The 22,493-nt window shown below is 40.5% G+C and overlaps 1 protein-coding gene across 3 annotated transcripts in view; it reads left to right on the top strand.

The window, feature by feature from the left end:
* The window catches only part of gramd4a (GRAM domain containing 4a), a 42,281-nt gene extending 20,177 nt beyond the window's left edge, over positions 1–22,104 (top strand). For 2 of the 3 annotated variants that reach the window (XM_028020922.1, XM_028020924.1), the window contains 17 exons: positions 5,239–5,359; positions 7,357–7,418; positions 9,018–9,156; positions 9,483–9,508; positions 9,652–9,743; positions 10,373–10,464; positions 10,579–10,627; positions 10,704–10,775; positions 10,864–10,907; positions 11,058–11,167; positions 12,387–12,541; positions 12,835–12,852; positions 14,109–14,253; positions 14,346–14,439; positions 14,544–14,634; positions 14,776–14,844; positions 17,284–22,104. In XM_028020922.1, the coding sequence (XP_027876723.1) occupies positions 5,239–5,359; positions 7,357–7,418; positions 9,018–9,156; positions 9,483–9,508; positions 9,652–9,743; positions 10,373–10,464; positions 10,579–10,627; positions 10,704–10,775; positions 10,864–10,907; positions 11,058–11,167; positions 12,387–12,541; positions 12,835–12,852; positions 14,109–14,253; positions 14,346–14,439; positions 14,544–14,634; positions 14,776–14,844; positions 17,284–17,394 (1,490 nt within the window). In that variant the 3' untranslated portion in view covers positions 17,395–22,104. The remainder of the gene's footprint in view (positions 1–5,238; positions 5,360–7,356; positions 7,419–9,017; positions 9,157–9,482; positions 9,509–9,651; positions 9,744–10,372; positions 10,465–10,578; positions 10,628–10,703; positions 10,776–10,863; positions 10,908–11,057; positions 11,168–12,386; positions 12,542–12,834; positions 12,853–14,108; positions 14,254–14,345; positions 14,440–14,543; positions 14,635–14,775; positions 14,845–17,283) is intronic. The other variant, XM_028020923.1, reaches the window with a different exon arrangement.
* Positions 22,105–22,493: the final 389 nt, after the last annotated feature.

Here is a 22,493-nt window from a genome sequence, read left to right as displayed (position 1 = left end):
ATTTTTTAACATCATATTCAGAATTCCTAATTGCACTTTCTGAACCATTTGAAAGACGTTTTGTTGCAATTTCTTTTTACATGTTTGACAAAGGTAGTCAACCTATTGTTTTTATTGTTTCAGTTTCTTATTTGTCTTGGTTGTAAAGTTGTTTTTGCATATTTGACCAATCTTGTGAAGCTATTAGTGGATTTAAGTACGGCGTTCCGGTGCAGAGTTATCAAATAAATTTGAAATTTAATACACACAAAAAAGAAAAATGTGAAGTCAATTCAGCACTGTTTTTCTGTTTACAACAGCCCTAAAGCTGTTGTAAACAAATTAGACTTTACTTTTAAAGTCTAATGACTTTAAAAGTAAAATTTGATCACTCACCCATGTATGGAACTAAGACTTCCTCATATCTGTGTAGATATACACAGATTTTAGTTCCTCTGGCTGATTCATTACACCTTGAATCCAACTATGAAATGTCATGACTTGATTTGAACTTTAACTGACATTCTTGACATTTTGAGTTTAACTTGAGCCTTGATAGCTGAAAATACACAACCATAAGCTTTTTAAACACTAGGCAGAGCAAACAAACTAAGCCCACTTGTCATCTTATCTCAACCTCTAGCTTACCAATGTTTGAGCTGGTTTTTTGTTTGCTACCCCCCTGCCCCCCCATTCGCGTTCTGGGTTCTCCATTGGTCAGTCTGTCGATCTGCAGATTGGCTGGAGGCCCCAAACCTTGTTCTGTCCAAGTCAACTAGTACTTTGGCAAACATTGTTGTACATGTGAACAATAAGAGGCCAGTGTGAAGCGGTTGATTTTCTCTGTGTCTCCCCACACACCCCACCACCAATGCCTCCCCCACCTCCTCCTCCATCCTTTACTGAAAGGAGCCATTGTCTCTGGACTGGTTTAGAGAAAGCGGTGCTGTACTTTCCCTTTCAGGTCTGAAAACGTTTGCCCACTTTGATAAAAGGGAGCATCTTGTACAGTATTTACAGTGTACCTGAACACTATAGAACAGCACAAAGTTGCTAAAAGCCAAATGATTTGAGACATACTTTTACAAAGTTGTTCAGAAAGATGTTTTTTAGATAATTTGACCACTCTGGTGTGTTTGGAAATCTCTCATTCTGAGCCCTCTGAGTGCGCTGGACACCCAGCAAAGCCCCACCCCTCTCTTTCTACCTCTACTGCCCTCCTCCTGTTTCCACCACCGACCATCACACTGCGTGCAGGCCCTGCTTTGTTGCGACTGATTAAAATTTGCCTGCAGGATCCTGCCCTCCAGCCGCTTGCCTCACCTTATGGATGAAACTTAAATGCGGCGCTCGGGGTTTGGGGGAACTTTGAGTCGTTTCTGGAGCAGAAAGAGACCAAACAGCGGGAAGCCGTGGCGCGATTTCAGGACAAGCCCAAGGCGGCCACCCTGCCGTCTCGGTCCTGCGCAAGCGTCCCAGGAAGTGGACAGCTACAGAGGCGTATGGGCATGTGCAAGTTGGAGGACTGCACCTTTGACAGCTTTGAGCTGCTGTACAGTGGAGCAGTGGATAGGGTCAAAAGCCATAAAAGTAACTTCAACCTCAGTAAGTTTGTGACCTCTAGACTTTGGAAATTGTGGGCAGAGGGTTTAAGAATTTTACTAAGATGTAATTTGATTATTTTATTTTTAAGCTAAGTTATATTTATACACCTGAGGTACATGTGAGCAGAAATAAGATCCTTTATAGCTGATCATAGTTTGGCTAACTCTCAGCAAGCTTTCATCTCTTCCTCTGGGCTGTCTTGTCACTCGTCTAGTTAGAAATGGAACCTGGATTTTAACCAATAAAGAGTCAATTATTTTTGTTAGAGCTTTAATAAAAGTTGTTTCACGTGTTAGTTTTGGTAATCGCTTAATCTACCTTGGAATTCTACCTGGTTTTGGTTGACATAATCAACAGCATCAACCACAAAACAACAACAAAAAATGTCAATGTCATATTGTTGTTGGTCACCAGCAACCAACAAGGTTTCCTGTTAATGGTTGCAGTTCATGTTTGTTGTCACAAGTACCAAGCAGCTGTGTTCCTGCACAGGAACAGGAAGTTTCATCATCAACTGCAGTTCTAGTTGTGGTTGGTAGCATGTTTGGAGCAACAATAAACGAGAGGAAATGACCACACTGGAGTTGCCATCTGATAGAACAATTCAAGATTCTATCTTTGAGTCATTTTATTAAAAAAAAAAAAAATAAAACGGATCATGAAAACAAATTCTTTGTCCAGAGTCTAATGATCTAATCTTAATTTATCTTTGTACAGCTTCATGCTTGATTTGATCTACAATGGTGGGCATGAAATTGATTAAAGCATATTTTAAACAATATTGTGATGCAGGGTGACTGTGCATCCTTTAAAAGTCTAAAATCAATGCCTTAAAATGTCTGTCTTTTAAAACAATAAAGTAAGTTAGCCTTAAATATGTCAATCAAAGGTCTTACATTTTATCTTGGGAGAACTATTTAATCCTGTGCATTATTATATTTTTCTCCCCTCACGGGACTGTTCTGTCAGACAAAAGTTTGAATTGTTATGCAGACATCTTTTTTGCGTTCTGTGACGCGAGACGGTCGACGCTACTGCTAACTAGCTGCTAAGATACCCTAGTAAGAAAGCTAGGTATCTGTTTTGTATCTATCATGAGTAAGTGCAAATTTATGGGCAATTGGCTGGGTGGCATTTGTTTTTGCCACTGTTCATCACTTCTCTTGGCAGCTCATACGAGGCTAGGTGCAAAAAAAACTTAAGGTTGGCAGCAAGTTATTGCCAAGAGCTTCAAATCAAAAAAATGTTAGTTTTTGTTATGCTTTATTGTAATACCGGATCCCTCAACCATTTCCCCTGTATTCATTGCTGTTTGGTTTTAAATTTCTTTCAAGGTGACATTAAAACATCTTAAAGTCTTAAATTTGATTTAACGAAATACTGATGCTGTGGTTGGTCACGTATTCAGTAACTTTTGAATAAGTAACCAATCAGAAAAATATTACCAAAAATAATCACCAGTTTCAGTAGCCTTTAAAACCTTTTTATACCTCAATGAAACACCATCCTTTAGCTCAAATTATAACTGGAAATGGAATTAATAAATGGTTTTCCAGATGTTCTCCTCTTCTGGTTTGTAGTACCTGTTTGTCCTTTTTGAAAATCCATCTCCCCCTCCTTTTTCCTAGAAGCTCGCACCGGAGGAAGGTCACTGTGATTCAAAGTGACAACTATTGCCTTGACATTTAGCTAATCCTTATTCTGTGCTGCAGATAAATGGTTCAGTTCCTGACCTGCGGTTGGCCAAAGATGCCCTGTGATGCTTTAACTTAGAGCACTTTCTCTAGAAGTCAGCCGGCCTATTTTAGAAGCGGAACAGGCAGGCATATTGACAGAATTATTAATGTGGTATCTAATGTAGAGAGCCACTCTGGAATAGGGGCATGACTGTACTCCCGCTCTTTTTGTCTGACACATATAGCGTATTGTGTCATGCTGTGTTGTATCACGAACCGGATGCCCCATTTCCACAGCGCTGTCCTGGATGGACTTCTGGGACGAGGCACATTTTGTTTCATGTACTTTTTTAAAAAGATGAACTTCCGTTTCTATCAGAGGAACCGACAAGAGATCAGCTACTCAAACACAACGTTTTATTGGTTAACTTTTGCCTTGCCATTTTTGTGCAAAATATCTCTGTTCAGATACATAAAGTACATCTGCCGCAACGCTTTCAAGCTTCTGTCTGCGTTTCGTTTATCAGGTTCATATTCAGCTGTGGAAAGTTCTGGCGTGGCGCCGTCAGGCGAGCATTAAGCCGCTTACTGCCCTTTCCAACCTTTGACCAGCCATTTGCTTATACCGTAAAGGCCGTACCATTCACAGAGCGAGGCGACTGTTTGGCCATGTGCAGAAGTCTTGAAGGTGAGATTAGAATAGCGTTGCATAAATACGTTGGAAAGAATCCTCGAGACTGACTTGCGTTCCTATCGCTGCTGAATTGTATCTTCTAGAGCAAATGCATTTTAGAGAACCAGACAAAACCAGGTCTCGCTCTAAAAAGATTTTTATCTCAAGAGACTGGTAAAATAAAAATAATGGTCAAAACAATTGAAAATGCCCGTATTGCAATTAAGTGTTTGAGATTTTCATACACCTAACAGACATTTTTATTTCTCACTGTTTGAAATTAAATCAGATTAAACATCTCTTGTTTTAGGTCAGCTAGAATAAAATTTTTTCTCTTTGCTAAATCCCAAAAAACTTGACAAGTATTTTTTTCTTGGGACTTTCTTTGTATGTTGTGTTTAAGCATTTAATTTGAGCAGGAAGGTCAGTCACTTGAAAACACTTTGTTTGGATCCTTTCTTCGTAATTATTCCTAAATGGCTCCATGAGTTACTGACATGCATAATTTAAAGAAAAGTTCACTTATACTATGTACCTTAAACATCATTATTGAAACGGAAGTTTTTTTTTTAGTTTAAATTAATATTTTATACTAATTTGTACAGTGAGCGATAAAATGTAAACGGGGCAACCAAAGTGTAAACCTTTTGACTCCATGTTAAGCCGATGCCTAAGCAGCTGGAGGTCCAGACAGTAAATGTTTCATTAGCATTTACGGGAGGCGGTGAAGGACAAAAGTAATATGTGAAATTGGCTGAGAACGAAAGCGTAGCAGCCAAATGGTTTTTGTGAATTAAAACGGAAAATGGATGTGTGATAAATATACACCATGGTTCTTTCTCATAACTTAAGGCTATCATAGGGCCCATGTTTAATGAAGATTATTTCTCTGCATTTGGGGGATTTAAAGTATATTTTTGAGCAGCCTTACAGCGCTGTTGCTCCTGCACACTTTTCTTGGCCTCTTCCCTCCTCCAATATTCATGTGTCCCTTTTAGTCCGGGACAATGGTGTGAGAGGAAACTCTGCTGATGCTGCAGTTGACACTCTGAAAGTCCTGACACCTGAAACCAGCTTATGTAGGTTGACTCGGACTCTGCTTTTAAAGCAAAAGCTCGCCTTTTTTTCTTTTCTTTCCTTTTTCTGTTAGTGATGTGAAACCAAATGAGGAAACGAAAGCTTCGTATGTCTCCAAAAGTCAGTTTAAACTTTCACTCTGTGTGCGCGCGCCGCTCTGTATTGCTGCTTGTCGTCTCGTTAAGAGAATGCTGCAAACTGATTTCCAGGATTTCTATCCTTTTCTAGAGGAGGAGCTGAGGAAGTTGCGGGAAGAGACCAATGTGGACTCGCTGCGGCAGGAGCTGGAGAGGGAGCGGAGTAAAAGGCTGGATCTGGAGCAGAAGATGAACGAGGTCCTCAGGACGAGGTGAGCTGGAGCAAACGCTTCGTTTCGGCCCTGCAGAGTTCACCCCAGGTCAAAGTGTGTGTCTGTTTACCAGTGCCGGCAGCGGCCAAGGCTTTCCGTTATAAATAGCGTCAGCAGGTTGGTAGGTGGGGAATTCCTCGAGGAGGCGAGTTTGTGCGCTCCGTATGAGACGGAAAAAAACGGGACCAAGTCACGAGCCGATCAGAGCGACCATCCACTCCGTGTGACCCCGCGGCCATGCTAGTGTCAGCTGGACTCTGGCTGTCTGGTTAGCGTGCAACTCACTCACCACTGAGAGATTCCTCTGGAGATCTCCGAGTGATTATCAGTACAGCCACACAACCTCAGGAATGTGGGAGAAACCACAGGAGTCCTGAACACAGCTTTGTTTTTCTAGTCTGTAGCTTCCAGCTGGCTGGAGTCTGCTGTGAAACTAAAGCAGAAAAAAAAGAAGAGAAAAATGATTTTTTTTTTAATTCCTCCTAAATAGAAATTATAATATATCAGCAGTTGGCCAGTATAATGAAAGACTTCCTGTGAGGCTCAGAGGAGCAATTGTTTAGTGATGGCTGCCAAAACAAAGAATGACCTAAAATGTGACAGAGTTGCTTTGAGGTAAGATTAGCACTTAATTTAGTATCATATAAAAATATGTAACTGTTAAGAATAAAAGTGCTGAGTATTGGCCTTAACCTTATTTAATTTTTATCTTGGAGATGAAGCGGTCAGAGTCCAATTTTGATTTAGATTTCTCTTTAAGCACCACAATTAATACATTAGAAATGTTTTATCCTCTGGTTAATGGGAAATACTCGTTATTATGTACGATAGGAGCAGAGGTGAATCAATCGATCAAGTTTATTTGTACAGGGGGTGTGCTGTGGTGGCGCAGGGGGTTAGCACGCCCCATGTTTGGAGGCCTTAGTCCTCGACGCGGACGTCGCGGGTTCGACTCCCGGTCCCGACGACCTTTACCGCATGTCTTCCCCCCTCTCCTCACCCTCTTTCCTGTCTGCCTACTGTCGAAAAAATACGAGCCACTAGCGCCGCAAAAACTCTTCGGAGAAAAAAATGGAAAAAACAAAAAGTTGATTTGTACAGCACATTTAATCAACAAGGCAGTTCAAAGTGCCTTACATCATAAAACACAAAAGTACAAAGTCATAAAAGACTCCGTGTAGTCAACAACTGAGAAACCAGAAACAAACATTACATTTTGATGAGTGCCATCATCAAAATCATCAACACGCATCAAATGTGTCGGTCAGTGTTTCACCTATGATGGTTCAAAAGCAATCCTAAACAGGTTTTAGCCTTGACTTAAAGGAACTCTGTATTTCAGCTGTTTTGCAGTTATGTTCCAGATTTATGGTGCATAGAAGCTGAATGCTGCTTCTGCATGTTTGGATATCCAGTCTTCAACTTTTTAATCCAAAAACGTAATAGAAACATTTACAGTGGAACATTTAGAGGCTTCTTACCAGAACTGGCCTGGTAACACCTGTGTATAGTTTAATGATTGAAAAATCGGATTTTTAAGATTTCCAGTTGACTCAGGCAGGAATTAGGAGATTTTTGCCATCCATTGATTTCTCAGTGTGTCTATAAAAGGAATGCTTCATTCATTTTACAATTTCTTGTATTTTAGCTGCTGCTCATATTAATGTCATATTTTTCATCTGCTTTAAGGAATTGTGACAGCTGAGTCTATATATTTATAGATTAAATTTCAAGAAGAATGTATCATATTGATTTTGCAGAGGGTTCCAATTTTTTATTTTTTTTTTATTTTTTTGGCACTGGTCATTTTGTCGAGCACCTGCTGTTAGCCTGTTGTCTCAACTCGGACAGATTGTGTCTAAAATTGCTTCCAATCAATCCGCCTGTATCCGTCATGGCAGCTGTTGTTTCCGAGACGTTTCTCGTGCGACGCCAGCGTTTGTGACGTCACAAATCATCCGTGCTTTCTCTCTCTTTTTCTCTTTCTCCGCCTTCAGATTGGAGGACTCGCCACCGCAGCCTCCCCGAAAACAGCAGTCGCCCTCCAACAATGGCACGGGTACGTCCCCGACGGAGGGGGTGGGTTGGGCACAGACGGGAAACGAAGTGGGAGAGGTGGGCTTGGGAAAAGTAACTCAAAAAGATGGAGGCGGGGCTTCAGGTTCCAGGACGGGCTGTAGAGGAGCTACTGAAACAGAGAGAGCTGGAAGTGTTTGGAGGCTGCTGTAGATGAGAACGCAGTGCGAGTGACGGCTGTAACACAAACTTGCAGTTTAAGTGCATTTACCAATTTTAACTCGATACAAAATATTAACGGCAACCATAGTTTCAATCATTCCTTCTTCTGCAAACACTCCTTCACACACCCCAGCCTCAACTTAAGGCAAGACTCGGACTCATCTGACCTACATGAAGTGATCCACAATCATAACCTAATTGTCTAAATTAGCTCCAGCCTCCCTCCCCACTGACGACACTCTGGCATCTTCCTTTGTCTTAAAGCCAACCACACACACTATCTCACACACACACTCCCACGCACACACACACACACACCAGTCACTGGAAGTCAAACTTTGATAGAATGAGTTCCTTCATCTTCTCAAACTAACACTGCCTCTTGTGGTGCGCATTCACACAAAGTGAGCACACATTAATGTTTACCATGATGCTCATTTGCCTTAATAATCAATACTTTAAAGTGTTAATGTAATAACTCAATCATAATAGTAATAATAATATTGGTGGTATTGTAAGGAGTCTTGTTGAACAGCGTTGTGTTCCTTTGCTGTTGGTAGTTTGTAAAAGAGAGCGTTGGAGGGTTTTCAGCCAAGGCACAGAGGTTTAGGCCAATCAGCTCGCTGTAGCGGCTGCTTTTGTTCTGATGACGGTTAGCGGTGTCGTTTCTTAAAGAGCTGCATGTGGATGCTGCCAAAGGGTTAGGGTTAGAAAATGTTTTCTCTTTTCTCCCTGCTTGGCTTGGTTTTTGTTTTACCAGTTTGCTCCAATCTTGAAGCTAGCTGTTGCTAGGTAATCATGGGCAGACTTTTCTGTCAAACAGTAGATGGCTAGCTTTTATAAGGTGCTTATTTCAAACAATGTCCTGTTATTTCTTATTTATTGCTTTTTTAATTACACCATTTGCTACATTATATTGTTTTTGCTATTCAATAAAGCAAAGTTTGAGTCCTAATCATACAGCTTAAAAATGAAACCTCCAATTTTTTTTTCTTTTTTGCATGCCAGATCCAATGAAGAATTTTGATTAAAAAAATTTCTGAGGAAACGGTGTTTGCAGAAGAACTTCTATGAGTTGTAGATGGAGTATATATAGAATTTATTTTTAATTGTGAGGATATAGTTATAATGTTAGCAGAATAAAGATGCGATTTTATTAGAATAACTTCTTAAAATCCTGTTTTAAGGAGAAAAAAGCTTATGCCATTAATTTGTTTGGTTTTTTCATGGTGGAGTTCTCATAAAATTGCTACCTCAAACTCCAGATTTTTGAGGAAAAAAAAAAGTAATCTGCAGAAACCAAAAAATTAGATCTCGCCCAACCCTAACTCCTAATTAGTACCTTCTCTACAGACACCAACCTCGGTGTGTATCCACAGTTCCACCTCTGACCTGTCTGCTGGGCTCCCTCTGTGTTTAGCGGAGAAACAGCAGAAGGAGGTGTGGAGTTCGCGGCTGCAGAAGTGGCTCTACGAGCGGTTCGGGGTTTACATCGAAGACTTCCGCTTCCAGCCAGAGGAGAGCACTGTGGAGACGGAGGAGCCGCTAAGTGCTAAAAGGTGGGTTGGGGTTCCTCCAAAACAGAACCTGTGCTGAGTAAAGAGAGGGACAACAGGCCGTAGCTCTTTCAGATTTCATGGTTAAAACTTGTTGGACTGAGTTTATATTTAAAATATTTAGTAGTGTTGTCATTGTAGCTAGGCGCCGTCTTTAGATCAGCTTTTATTTTGCACGTAGGAAGTTGGAGGATTTATTTCTCTTCCTCTATGAAGGAAGTGTGAGTCACAGGCTTATGAAGGCTACAGCGCAGTGTGACCTCCTACTTTTTATATTTTCTTTTTTTGTGCAGTTTCCTAACCTGTTTATTTCCTTTTTCTCCTTTCAGGTTGACGGAAAACATGAGGCGACTCAGTGAGTGCAAAAACAACACCCACACAAACCATAAACAGAGATGGTGATGTAATGTCACCACAAAACACTATATTATATAAACTTGTATGAAATGATTCTAACCTATGTTTCACGTCTGTTTTTTTGTTTGTTTGTTTTTTCAGAACGAGGAGCCAGACCTGTCACTAACTTCTTAAGGAACCTCTCCGCCTTATCTAACTGGCACTCTGTCTACACCTCAGCTATTGCCTTCATTGTAAGTGAACGCTTCACGCAAAACCTCTACATGTCAGCTTGGTTTTTAGGATTCAAAAGAGAAAAGCATTGATCCCCGTTAGCGTCGTCTCACGAGGAAAAGCCGAAATGAGTGGCAGAGACTTCTGTTTATAGGTTTTAGTGACTCTGCCAAAGACTGCTGTGGTCTAATTAGATCTTCATTGATGTCCAGAGCTGTGCCAAATCGTCTTTAGCCACTTGTTCTGTGGCCTTGCAAAAGCATTCAAAACCTTCCAGGTTTTCCCATGTTTTATCAAGTCAAAACCTTCAGTTTCAGCGTTTTTTTGTCATATTTTACAATGGAAAACACAAAAACAAATTTATCAAATAGAGATGAAGGATAAATGTCTCCTTTTAGTAATTAAGTAACTTCTGAATTAGTTTTTTTGGATTTCATTCAGAGCTTTATGGTTGAATACAAATGCACAAAAATAAAAAAGTATCCTTCCACAATTGTGCACTACTTTGAGCCCATTTGTCCTGTTGAAGGAACCAAATAAAACCTGTAGTTCATCTCTGTGCTCATTAAGTTTTCAGTTTTAGTTTGAAGATCATACCAAACGTAGCCGTTTAGCTGCTGATAACTAAATGTTTCTTTCTCTCCCTCAGATCTACATGAATGCTGCTTGGCATGGTTGGGCAATTCCCATGTTCCTCTTCCTGGCCATCCTGCGCTTGTCTTTGAATTACCTCATTGCCAGGTGCTTTATTTTTTGCATAACAGCAGATTAAATGTTAATAAACAAGATGGGTGTTGGTTGGTATTACTGAAATTTTTAGATTAAATTGTGTGAATGATTTGTTGTTTCTGCCAGAGGGTGGAGGATTCAGTGGAGCATTGTGCCTGAAGTGTCTGAACCCATGGTAGGAGAACGAGACTTCTGGATCAGAAGAAAATTCACTTTAGTTTAATTTACTAATTTAACTTCATATCTTGCAGGAGCCCCCAAAGGAAGACCTGACTGTATCTGAAAAGTTTCAGCTTGTACTCGATGTTGCACAAAAAGCTCAGGTAGGACGCCCTTTCTTTAAAAATCAATCTTAAAAGTACAAAAAAATGGAGGAAAAATTTGATGGTCTTTGGTGTTTTCTCTCCACAGAACATCTTCGGTAAGATGGCCGACGTTCTGGAGAAGATAAAGAAGTGAGTCTTTACCCTGAAAACACATCCTGCCCTGCATGCCGTGAAACTCCGACTTATTCTGTGTGTATCTCTTTCCTGTGTGTGTGTGTGTGTGTGTGTGTGTGTGTGTGTGTGTGTGTGTGTGTGTGTGTGTGTGTGTGTGTGTTGCAGTCTGTTTATGTGGGTGCAGCCAGATAGCACCAGGAAGCTCTACATCTGCCTGTGGGTTGCTTTCATCGTCTCCTGCGTCCTCCCGTACAAGCTGATGGGTTTCATGATGGGTGAGACACACGCACGCACTTCCTCTTTTTTTATTTATCTTTCATCCAGCTGACATTCTCTAAATATTGCCGAAGGACCTCAAATAAATAGAGCTCTTCTTTTTTCACAAACAAATGCATTCATACAGTAGCTGTGTAACCTTCCTCTGCCTTGCCTGTGAGTGGCAGCTGGTTGCTTATCTGATCTGTTTGTAAATGGTTTTGGAAAGTATGTGAGATAACTGAGACCAGTTATCTCAGTCTTTTATCTCCACAGGTTCAGTGTTTAAAGCCGGATACTTGTAGAAATATATTGAAAACGTCATGAAGGAAAACTCTTGTAGTTTTGAAATCGTAACCTGGGCTGGGCGATAAATCAGCTTTATCGATTAATCAAATTTTGTGTTTTTGAAGATTACATTTTTGGGGGGAAATCTGGACTTTTTCATCCCCCAAACAATGCATTCTCTGGATTTCCATAGTTCAGAGTGAGATTAGCAGGCGCAAGGCCGCAATCTTGTTTTGTGTTTTACAATTTCTTTTCATTTGGCTTCGAATTCAGGTCAACTCTACGACAGAATATTAGAGGCAGACATAGATTATTATTCTTATTTTTTAATAAAGACAATAGAATACAGTTGTAATATTTGGAAAAATAAACTAGTAATTCTATGGAAATTCCAACGAAAACAATTACGTTAGGAGAGCTGCGTGTCTGAAGTTATTCGTTGGTACAAGTTATACAGATGATCTTTTAGCACATCAGGATGAAATTATTATTAGCAGGAGGACTTTGAAATGATGATGCAAACAACTGTATTTTGAAGCAAGAACTACACGAACTGAGCTGCTGAGATCACATCCTGATCACTATCGGAGCTTTTTTTCCCCCATTACAGTTATTTTTTCTCGTAATTTTTTACTGGTAATATTGCATTTTTAATCTGCTTATATGAATAGTACATTCTCATAATTAAACAAAAAGTTTCACAGCCTGTATTTAATACTCCGTCGTACAACAGAAGAAACGACTGAAATAAAAACCACGTTTTTGGAAATATTTTATGTTCTTTGACATTTCTTTTTTAGAAAAGAAAACTAGAAATACATTCAATTTGAAATGGAATCTAGTATAATTTTTAAAAGGTTTTTGCATTTCCTGATTAATTGAAATGACAACAAACTGATTGGATAACTTGGAACGTTAAACTTTGTCCATTTCCGTGTCTCCTCTCCATAGGAGTGTATGTCGGTATCAAGTTCTTCATTATAGACTTCCTGTTTAAGAGCTGTCCGAAGCTTCGGGACAAGTACGACACGCCGTACATCGTGTGGAACAGCCTCCCCACCGACCCCCAGCTCAAAGAGCGGACCAACGCCACTGTGTCCCGGCGGGTAGGTGGGCCTAAACGCCCCCCTTTTTTTATTTTTTCCCCTGTCAGACCTTTCCTAAACAGGTTAGACTTGAAAGCTCTGAACACCTCCACCCTCTACCCCTCCCATCCTCCCCGCCACCACATAGAGGAGTGAAAAACAAACAAAGATCAAAAAGCCTCCAAATATCAGCGGTCTTAATAAATCATCACAACCCCCCCTCTCACTTCCTGTTCTGTCTGTGTGGTTACGTAAAGGTGTGTGAGCATGCGTGGCTTCGGTCTCAGGTATATTCTGTTGTTTCTCTCTCTCAGCTCTCCTGCATTGAGAAGGTAGGGTGCTCTGGTGTGTGTCTTCCCCCCTCTATCCCTGCCCTCCCCTTTGGTTCCCCCCCACCTCACCCCTCTGTGCCTATGGGTGTGCCATGAGCTCACCTCAAAGCGTGTGCGTGCGTGCGCGTGTGTGTGTGTGTGTGTGTGTAATGCGTGACACCTCGGGATCCCACCCGACAGTGACTGTGAATGGAATGGATTAAAAATGTCAGAAAATATTTGACAAATTAAGTTAAAAATAAGTGTTGCATTTGCGCCGGGTTTTATTTTTTTAACGACTTGGTTCTCCACGAACCACCAACATTTCTGACATTTCTGGTCCACTGGCAAGATGCTCAATAAGAAGTAGCGTTATCAAGTAGTCAAGATGCACATAGAACAGTTTTTGTTTCATTTATATTATTATTTTACTTCATAAAGCCCCCCTTTTTTTTACCTTAACACTAATAAACCCAGAATTATAAATGCTGGTAGTTTTATGTGGCAGTTGTATGTAGAGCAGCTGGAACTATAAAGCCCTCAGGATTCATTTTTAGTGTGAAGGTTGGCATTATTACACGCGGTGCCTTGCAAAAGTATACACACAACTTGAGCCTTTTCACATTTATTCACCATATCTATCTACAGCATCATGGTGGATGGAAAATAACACACAGATTTTAAAAATCTAAGAAGTGTGGTGTGCATTTGCTTTTATTCTTCATGCCAATTCCCATAATTCAGAATAAAAACGATCAGTTGAGAAGTGCAAAGTATGTTTAAGCTTTAAAACTATGACTTCAATCACCTGGAAATAGAGCATGTTGGCTATTAGCAATTGATCTAGAACGTGAGAAAATGCGAAAAGGTTTGAGGTGTGCGAGTGCTGGAGGAAGGCGCCGCTGACTAACCAGTGTCATTTTGGTTTGTGCTCATACAGAGGCTGATTGAATGGCAGCCTCCCTCTCTGCTTTGCACGTTACACCTGAGCCTGACGCAATGAAGTGCACATGCAGAGCCGCGCATTGTTCAGTACTAACAGCCGAAGATGATTTATGGAGGATCTTTCAGTCACGTGACCTGTTTCTCCCTCTTTTACCCCCCTTTCCTCTTCTTTTCACCTCTTTGTCTTCCCCCCTCATTGTTGTTTTTTTTTTTTTTTCTTTTATTGCTGTTGTTGACCATCTCATTTTTGTCATCCTTTCTTTGGGTTTCTTTTTCGTTTGTTCTTCCTCCCGTTTCTTCCGACCTGTCCCCATCCCCCCTGCCTCCACCAGGTTCAGCCGGTGGTGTCTCGGAGCAGCCTCGCCACCGTCCCCAGCGGCATGAGCAGAGAAGACGACGCCGGTCGCTCCCACAGCACCAAAAAGGGTCCCTTCCACGAGATCTTCAACCTGCCGGAAACAGAGCGCCCTCTGGCGGGTGAGGAAACTCACTACAACCACTGCAAACTCTCAACTGAGGTCGTCAAAGGCTGCAAATTGAATCTGAGGTTTTTGTTTTTTCTGTCTTAGTGTGCGAGAACGGCTGGAGGTGTTGTCTGATAAACAGAGATAGGAAGATGCCCACAGACTACATCAGGAATGGAGTTCTTTACGTCACAGAGAAGTAAGCTTAACTCTTGTCGCTCATGCGGCGGAACTGACAACTGAAGAAGTTATAAAGAACAGTTTTGACCGCCATTACGCCCTCCCTCCCTTTTTGTCCGTCAGTTATCTTTGCTTCGAGAGCTCCAGCTCCAAATCCAGCTCTTCCAAGAAGAATAAAGTGATCAAGCTAGTGGACATCACAGACATCCAGAAGGTATTCTCCCTTTTCCACCTTCCTGTAGGCCAGAAAATATGTATTCCAGAATATAAAAGGTTGAACACTTTCTATGATCCACGTTGTTTGACTTTAATGAATTTCCTAAATTAATACCATTTAATTTTTATCCCCGTTTAGTACAAAGTGCTGTCGGTCCTGCCGGGAAGCGGCATGGGCATCTCTATAGCCACTCCCTCCACTCAGAAGGTGAGCGCTTCGCTACTTAAGAGACCGTTCCTAAACACACTCTTGTGATGGCCTCTGGTCTCATACTCCATGGCCAAGTGTGTATTACACTAGAAACTGCTTGAAATTTAGCCACACAGGTCAAGTTTATTTGTACAGAACATTTCGGCAACAAGACACTTCAAAGTGCTTTACATCATAAAAGCATCATACAGTTAAGAGTTATGAGACAAACATTACATTTTGTCAAATGGCATCATCAAACTCATCAAGCAAATACACATCAAATATGTTGAGCAATGTTTGACTTACTACTAATCAAAGGTAACTCTAAGCAGGTGGGTTTTTAGTCTAGATTTAAAGGAACTTGGTCTTCCAGCAATTTTACAGTTTTCTAGAAATTCGTTCCAGATTTGTGAAGCATAAGAACAACTGAATGCTGTTCCTCCATGCTTGGCCCAAGTGTTCTGGAAGGTTGATACAACAGCAGCAGATTTTTAATGTATTTTGGTGTTAATGTGAGTTTTTGCAAGTTGATTGTAAAATTGTCGTCTAAAATATTTTTTTTTGAGCTTGAGGTTTCCTGCCACAGACTACCAGATTGTTGTTCATCCTGATATTTGAAGGAGTTTGATGCCATGTACTCAAGCGTTCTAGGGCCTTAGCAAGATCCACTATACTTGAAGCCTTAGCTTGGATTCTTTAAAGGGGCATCAGTTATAACATCCTCACTTGTTGAAAAATGTCACTGTGAGCTTTTTTTCCCTGAAAACTACAATTATTCTTGCAATGGGAGAAGCTAACAAGCTATTCAGACATACACTATGCATGTGTATGTTAGTACACAAGCATGTTAGTAAGTTTCATTTTAGGTCATTTTAGTTCTCCATGGTATTTGGCAGATATGATATGCTTGTGTTGCTAGGATGCAAAACACTTTTTCCTGGAATCACTCTTCAGCTCCCTGCTGGATGTGTGAAAGGTGTTTAATGGTTGCTAGGAAGACTTGGTGGCCCAAGATAACATTGTTTGCTTGTTCTCCAACATTGAGCTTTTGAGGCCGTTTTTACTTCCTGACCTCCCTTCACTCTGTGTGGAGGGGGAAAACAAACTTTGCTCTTCAACCAACCTTTTCTATGCAAAGTGTTTTTAAACTTTTTAATTATTGCTCCGACTGTAAGCTTGAGCAAGTATGTAGTGTCAAGTTAAGGGCTTTGTTCCAAGCATTCAGAGAAGAATTCGTTGCATTGTACCTAAATGTTACAAAAACATGGGACAGATTTCAAAGGTTTCCAGAGTTATGCCACCTGGACCGAAAGTGGAAGCAATCAGTGGATGCTGCCAGGTTCATAAGGAGACCAGGTGGCCCAGCACCTTGTACTTGACTGCAAAACACCTGTAGCAAAACTTGGTTTCCAAAGTAAACCCAGAAGAGTTCCATGTCTGAATTCCAGCAATTAAACCATAGCTGATCCAAAACCACAAGGAGCTCAAAACTGGATGTTATCAGATCAGTGGATGCCTGACTCTCTGGCGGGGACTCTCTAAGATTAGACAAGAAACCTGCAGAGTGGTGCAAGATGGAAAGAGACTACAGGCGTATCTCAATGTCCAGCAATGTTTGGAAGAAATCTGAGAAGAAATGAGGGACTCAGACCTGAACATTCAGAGACACATAAAGACAATTACAAAGTCAGACTTCTGTCACCTGAATATTTCCAGGATTAAAGGACTAACGTTTCAGCAAAGTCTAGAGAAACTGATCAATGTGTTTATCTTTAGTTGCTTGGTTACTGCCACAGTTAATTTATAAATCTCTGAACGACTTGGCACCAAAATACATTAAAAACCGGTTGTCGGATCAACCTTCTAGTTCTAGCCTCCCCTGCATCCGTATAACCAGAACCAAACATGGCGTAGCGGCATTCAGTTTCTATTCTCCTCTAATCCGGAACAAACCTCAAGAAAACTGCAAAACAGAGTTCCTTTAAATCATGGCTAAAGCACCACCTGTTCAGACTTGACGTTGATTTATAACAGGAACATTGATCAATAGATTTGATGTATATTTGCTTGATGATTTCCATGCAATATGTATTGCTTGTTTCATAATTGGTGACTGCATGATGCTTTTATGGTATAAAGAGCTTTGAACTGCCTTGTTGCTGAAATGGGCTGTACAAATAAACTTGACTCGACTAGAAGCTAATGGATTTGCCTCGTATAGTTTCCCGTCTTGGAAACGATTGGGTGTGAAGAAGGCAAGTAAACCTAGAAATATCAATGCCAATATATGGCTCATATTGCTAAAGGTAGTGGTCTATTGTGTATAATGTTTGGCAACCACATGTAATAATAGTTGTGTTTAGTTTTTAATACTGTTAGCTTACTTGGCGCAAACAGAAGTCTTCATATTTTCCCAATAAACCCGATTCAGTTTAGCGTGTGTGTCTTCTGCAGCCGCTGGTGTTTGGCGCCATGATCCACAGAGACGAGGCGTTCGAGACCATCTTCACCCAGTACATGAAGATTGTGACCACCTCCAAACCACCGGCCAGCACAGAGCTTTAGACCCTTCCTCATTTCCACTCCTCGTTGATGTTGGGGAGCTTCTGATTTCCCTCAAATTCCTCCGGCTCTCTGGACGAGCGGCAGCTTCTTGTTGGAGGCACCTAGGGGAAACTGCTCATTCTGAAGGGGGCGCTAACAGAGGAGTAGTTTTAACCAATCAGCAGAGGGCTGATGGAGGAGCTGGATCTCCTCTCCCAACTGACTTTTTCTGGCTTTCTTGGTTCTAGTGTTGCATGTGTGGGTGTGTGTGTTATTGTGCGTCAGTTATATATTTTTTTTCTCTCCATCACTCCCCACTCAACGGGGCGCCGTCTGCTACAATAGGAAGCTCTCTCTAGCAGATAACAGAACCTACTTTAAACTGCCAGATGCAGAAGTTCTTGCTGTATATCAAAGTATTCATGTCAAACCGGTGCCTCTTGGCTAAACCCGACAGAACCAGAGGAGTGAACATGTCCGACTGTTTTCGTTTTTCTGTTTTCTTCTGTGTTTTATTAGCTGTGAAGACGTCCGCCTGCAACAGACACCAGAGCCTTTCTGTTAGTTTACATCGCCGTCTTCGGGCGCCGTCCGGCTTACGAACTGACAAAACGTCTCAGCCTCCGCTTCCGTGTTTTTTGTAAGTGTGCAGACGTGAAATGTGTCGTGAACTTTTTTTTTTTTTTTTTTGCCGCCTTATCCTTTGGAAGTCTTTTGTTTGTCTTCTTAGACAGCCTTTGTTTTCTTTGTTTGGATGCTGGTAGCGGTGTGAGCTGCCGATTGTATCCAAGACGAGAGCACAACGCTGACTGCCATTTAGAAAGGTGGCGGTTGGAAATCGCAGATTCCTCACAAGCTGTGTGACGAAATCTATTTTTGTTTTTTAAACAGCTGGTATATTTGCTGCACTTTACCAGAACTCCTAACTGAACTAGCTGGGATGTGTGTTGGACACTTAAAATCCTGACGCATTCGTTTGTTCAACAAAAGCAGACTCTGAAGTCCCATGAATAAAATGTGCAATTAAAATAATAATTTAACCCTCACATTATTTATCATCTGGAAATCAAAGCCAGCTTGCATAGATAAATGTAAAAAAAACAAAAAAACAACTTCTGATTTATCTCACTTGAAATGAGTAAAATTTTAGCAGGAAAAGTTAAAACATTATTCTACAATAACAAGACGTACAGTGCCTCACAAAAGTATCCATAACTTCTAAACTTGTTCATTTGACACATTTTATCAACGTTTTACCACACAAAATACTGCTTTGTGAGGTGGAAGGAATAATATTTTTGCAATTAGAAGTCTGACCTGTGGGATGTTTTTATTTATCCCTCTCACACCCCCATTAATTTATTTAGCAAATTTTCTGAGTCATGTCTTCCAAATGCTGGTCTTTTCCATTTCTCTTCAACTAAATAACTCAAGTTTAATCAGATTGGTTGGAGATTATATGTGGACATCAGTTCCAAGAATCAAGAATATCTTTATTAGACCCACAGGGTGGAAATTTACATTTTTAGTACAGCCCATCCAAGAACAAAAAACATAAGACATGGGTAGACAGGTGCCTAAGGCTGCAGTCATGGGAGGCGCTGCCCTATTTTTATTTTATTTTTAATTTTTTTAACCTTGCTGTAATCCTCAATGGGATTCGGCTCTGGACTTTGACTGGGCCATTTTAACCAGTTTTTATTTTCCCCACAAGATTGTTCAGTTTTAGCGCCATCCAAATTCCATGCTACCACCACCATGCTTCTCCATTGGGATGGTGTGATCAAAGGGATGTTCAGGGTAAATCTCCCAGCATATACAAGGTTTAGCGTTTTGGCCAGAAAGTCCAAATTAGCTTCTTTCACCTGTCAAACATTAACTTGGACTCTTTCAACTATGGCTTCCTTCCATAAAAGCCACATTAATAGTTGCCCAGCCTCTCATTATTAATGCTCTCCTTTCATGGCTGGTCAGTTTAGGTAGAATACTTTTCTCAGGCACTGTGTCTACTTGTTTCCCTAACGCCACAGATTCTACTAGTGTTCCAGATAATCTGTGTTTTCAAGCAGTTGTCGATGACTTTGACTGAAGCATCTTCAGTGTCACTTTATTTTGAAATTCACAAGACTAAAGCTGGTCTTTTCTCTTGTCGAATGGCTTGCTATGTAGAAACGTAATGCCAAACCACATAAGACACTTTCTGGTGTTTTTTTTAGTGAGAAGAATGCAGTGCAGAATTGAAGTTTTAGTGCGATTGATATATAGATATAATAGAGTAGCTCCTTTTACACTCTCCAGCAGCACACCATTTAACGTTCATGTATGTCCTTAACACTGTTAAAAGGGGGAAGCCTTGACATTTCCTCTGTTTTTGATCTTTAAAAACAACAAAAAAAACCCCAACAACTTTGATGTTGGTCTGCTTTTAAAAGGCTGAATCTACGATCCTCCAGGGAAGCAGAGGATTTAGCTGAACTGCCCTTCAGAACTGCCCTCAACACTGGAAATGTCTGGGTTTCTCTTAAATCCTGACTCCTCCTGTTCTCAGTCCGGATCAACGAAGCTGGATATGAAGTTGCTTGAAATGCAGCAGACCAGCTCAGTCCGTTTGTAGTGTGAGATTATTGTTTTAAAGCTTTTCATTTAGCTTTTGGAATCTGTTCACACTGAGAACTTGTGGATCATTGCAGGGTCGTACTCGTATATAGCAAAGAATGCATCATGTTTTGGTAGCACTATAGAATACAGCCTCCACTTTCCTGGAACTGAAGGTTAATTTCCCAGAACTTGGACCGTTTTCCTACTTTTTCTTTTTCACTAATCAAATCACTATTACCTGTGATGCACCACCAGGTGGCGCTCCTGAGCAGGGATAGAGCAATGCTCTCAAACATTTTTGCTCTGAGAAAACATGAGCGACATTTGTTTTTTCACGTTCTACCAACTTTCTTTCGTTTTGGGCACAAAGTGAAGAAAGTGAGACAGATGTAGGAAGAAAAAATAACAATGCCTTTCCTTTTGCTTTTGTTTTTTGTGCACAGAAACAGGGACAGGCCATGTACAAAGTGAGTCTTTGGCATCATCTTAGAAAAGGTCTCTGGATGTCCAATCCATAATTGCATCATGAAGTTTTTCTTTTTCTTTTAGTTCTTTGGATTTTTGTTTTTAAATTCTTTTTTTCACAAAAACTGGAATGTGAGCTGCAGAGTGTCTGAGTTATTTTAGAGAGTCTCAAAACATTTCATGAACTTACCACATACTTTCTGGAAACTACTGGGGCATTGTAGGGAAATTACCAGGATTTTTTTCTGAACTTGGAAGCTAATTTCAATACTTTGGCGTAATCTGTGTATCCTTGCAGCAATCTGGCATCAGCTTGATCTGCTGATGCCAGTTTACTCCTGGACAACAATCAGATTCCACAAAAGTAGTTTGCATGTTGAGCTAGGAACCTGGCAAGTGGCAAACCAGAAAAGTTCCTTTTGAGTTATGGTAAAATCCCAAAAAAGTACCTAGCATATTCTTGGGAAGTGCTAGTAAGTTTGTTATATAGCTCAATGTAAAGTAATTGAGTTATTTTTTTAGTTTATTTGGCACAGATTCACAACAAATCAAGGTACAAAACTGACAGATGATCCAAATCCAGGAAATCAAGCCCATTGCATTGAACCACTGACTTTTGCAGAAATCCCTTATCGTAATCATGTATCGGTAGAACCCAATAAGTGCCATGATGGCTCTAAGAAAGTTTCTGGTTAGTTCTGGTAAAGTAATCTTGACGTTCTGGGAAAGTTCAGGCTCTCCCATGGAGTATTACCCATGTTTGAAAAGTGGAACATTCTTTTTTGTTGTTTTTGCCAAATCTTTTGTTTTTGTCTGCCATGCTCTGCCTATGCTCACGTTTACATTGAAAATGGTTTGATGTTTCTACTTTAGTTAACCCAGTTTGAATTCCTTTCATTTTGGAGTTATGAAGACTGGCCTGCTGTTCTGAAATGCTTTTATTTTGTTGCTTTTTTTTTGTTTTGGTTTCCACTCACATGGGCTCATCACCACTTACTTTCATGACCCCCTCTGCTCACCAGTAGGCGAGCATCAACCATAGCAGCAACGAAATCAGTATTTTAAGCTTCCGACTGCATGCTACAGTTAATGTTCAGGTGTAGTTGAAGCTGCCAGAAGCATCACAATCACATGTTAAAATAAAAAGCAGAGATGGTCATGTTGGACTGAAAGGGCAACATCACTGATTTGCACCATTTCCAAAACAGAAGTGTTGTCGCTTTCCTTTCATCTGGTGTCCTCTCTTTCATGAAGTATGTTGTTAACTGTGCGTTAGTATTATCGAAGTGTTGTCCAAAAAGCATTTCATCATCAAAGTGATTCTCAGAGTATAAACTGTGGAACATCTCCATGGCTCCTGCATAGTTTAAGAGAAATCAAAGTAATTCTGTCAAAGCTGTAAAACAGCTCACATCTGACACGACGGAACTAAAGACTTTATTATGATGCAATCATAACATACAGTCAATCAGTTGTAAGAAACTCCAGGTTTTATGGAGAGTAATTTGTCACAGGCTCCTTATTTTTGATTTTTTTTTTTCTCAGAGAAATTTGTATACAAAATAATTCAAATGTAAAGAAACCAGAGAGTTTTTAAAAAGACATGTCTATTGTAAAAGATAATGTGATGTACATTTTTTTAAATTTAAGTAAAAGAATTGAAGGTACCATCATGCTTCTCTGTCTTCATCGCAATAAAACTTGGAAGTTAAGTTCCTTCGTATGAAGCAGCAGTACCCCATCCAGCCACCAGAGGTCAGTGCGACACCAATAAAGCTTCTGCCCAATTTGCTTCTTTGAGATGAAGGTCAGGATTAGCTTGTTAATTTCCTTACCGGAGCATATTTGTGTAGCTCATAACCAGCATTTTTATTTGACAAAAGTTAAAGGATAAATTTGAATGAATGTATTTTACTTGTATGACGAACTTAAATGTGGTTTATAATTATGGGATTTTAACCTTGCTATATTCTCGTACTGTTAATCAAAAAGTTCAACATTTGTTTCATGTTTTTTAGTCCAAGTGACCAACCGAGAGACTTGGGGGGGGGGGGGGG

This window comes from Xiphophorus couchianus, chromosome 6 (assembly GCF_001444195.1).
Source record: "Xiphophorus couchianus chromosome 6, X_couchianus-1.0, whole genome shotgun sequence".
Taxonomy (NCBI): domain Eukaryota; kingdom Metazoa; phylum Chordata; class Actinopteri; order Cyprinodontiformes; family Poeciliidae; genus Xiphophorus; species Xiphophorus couchianus.
Note: the sequence above shows the minus strand (reverse complement) of the source record. Positions and strands in the feature narration are given on the sequence as shown.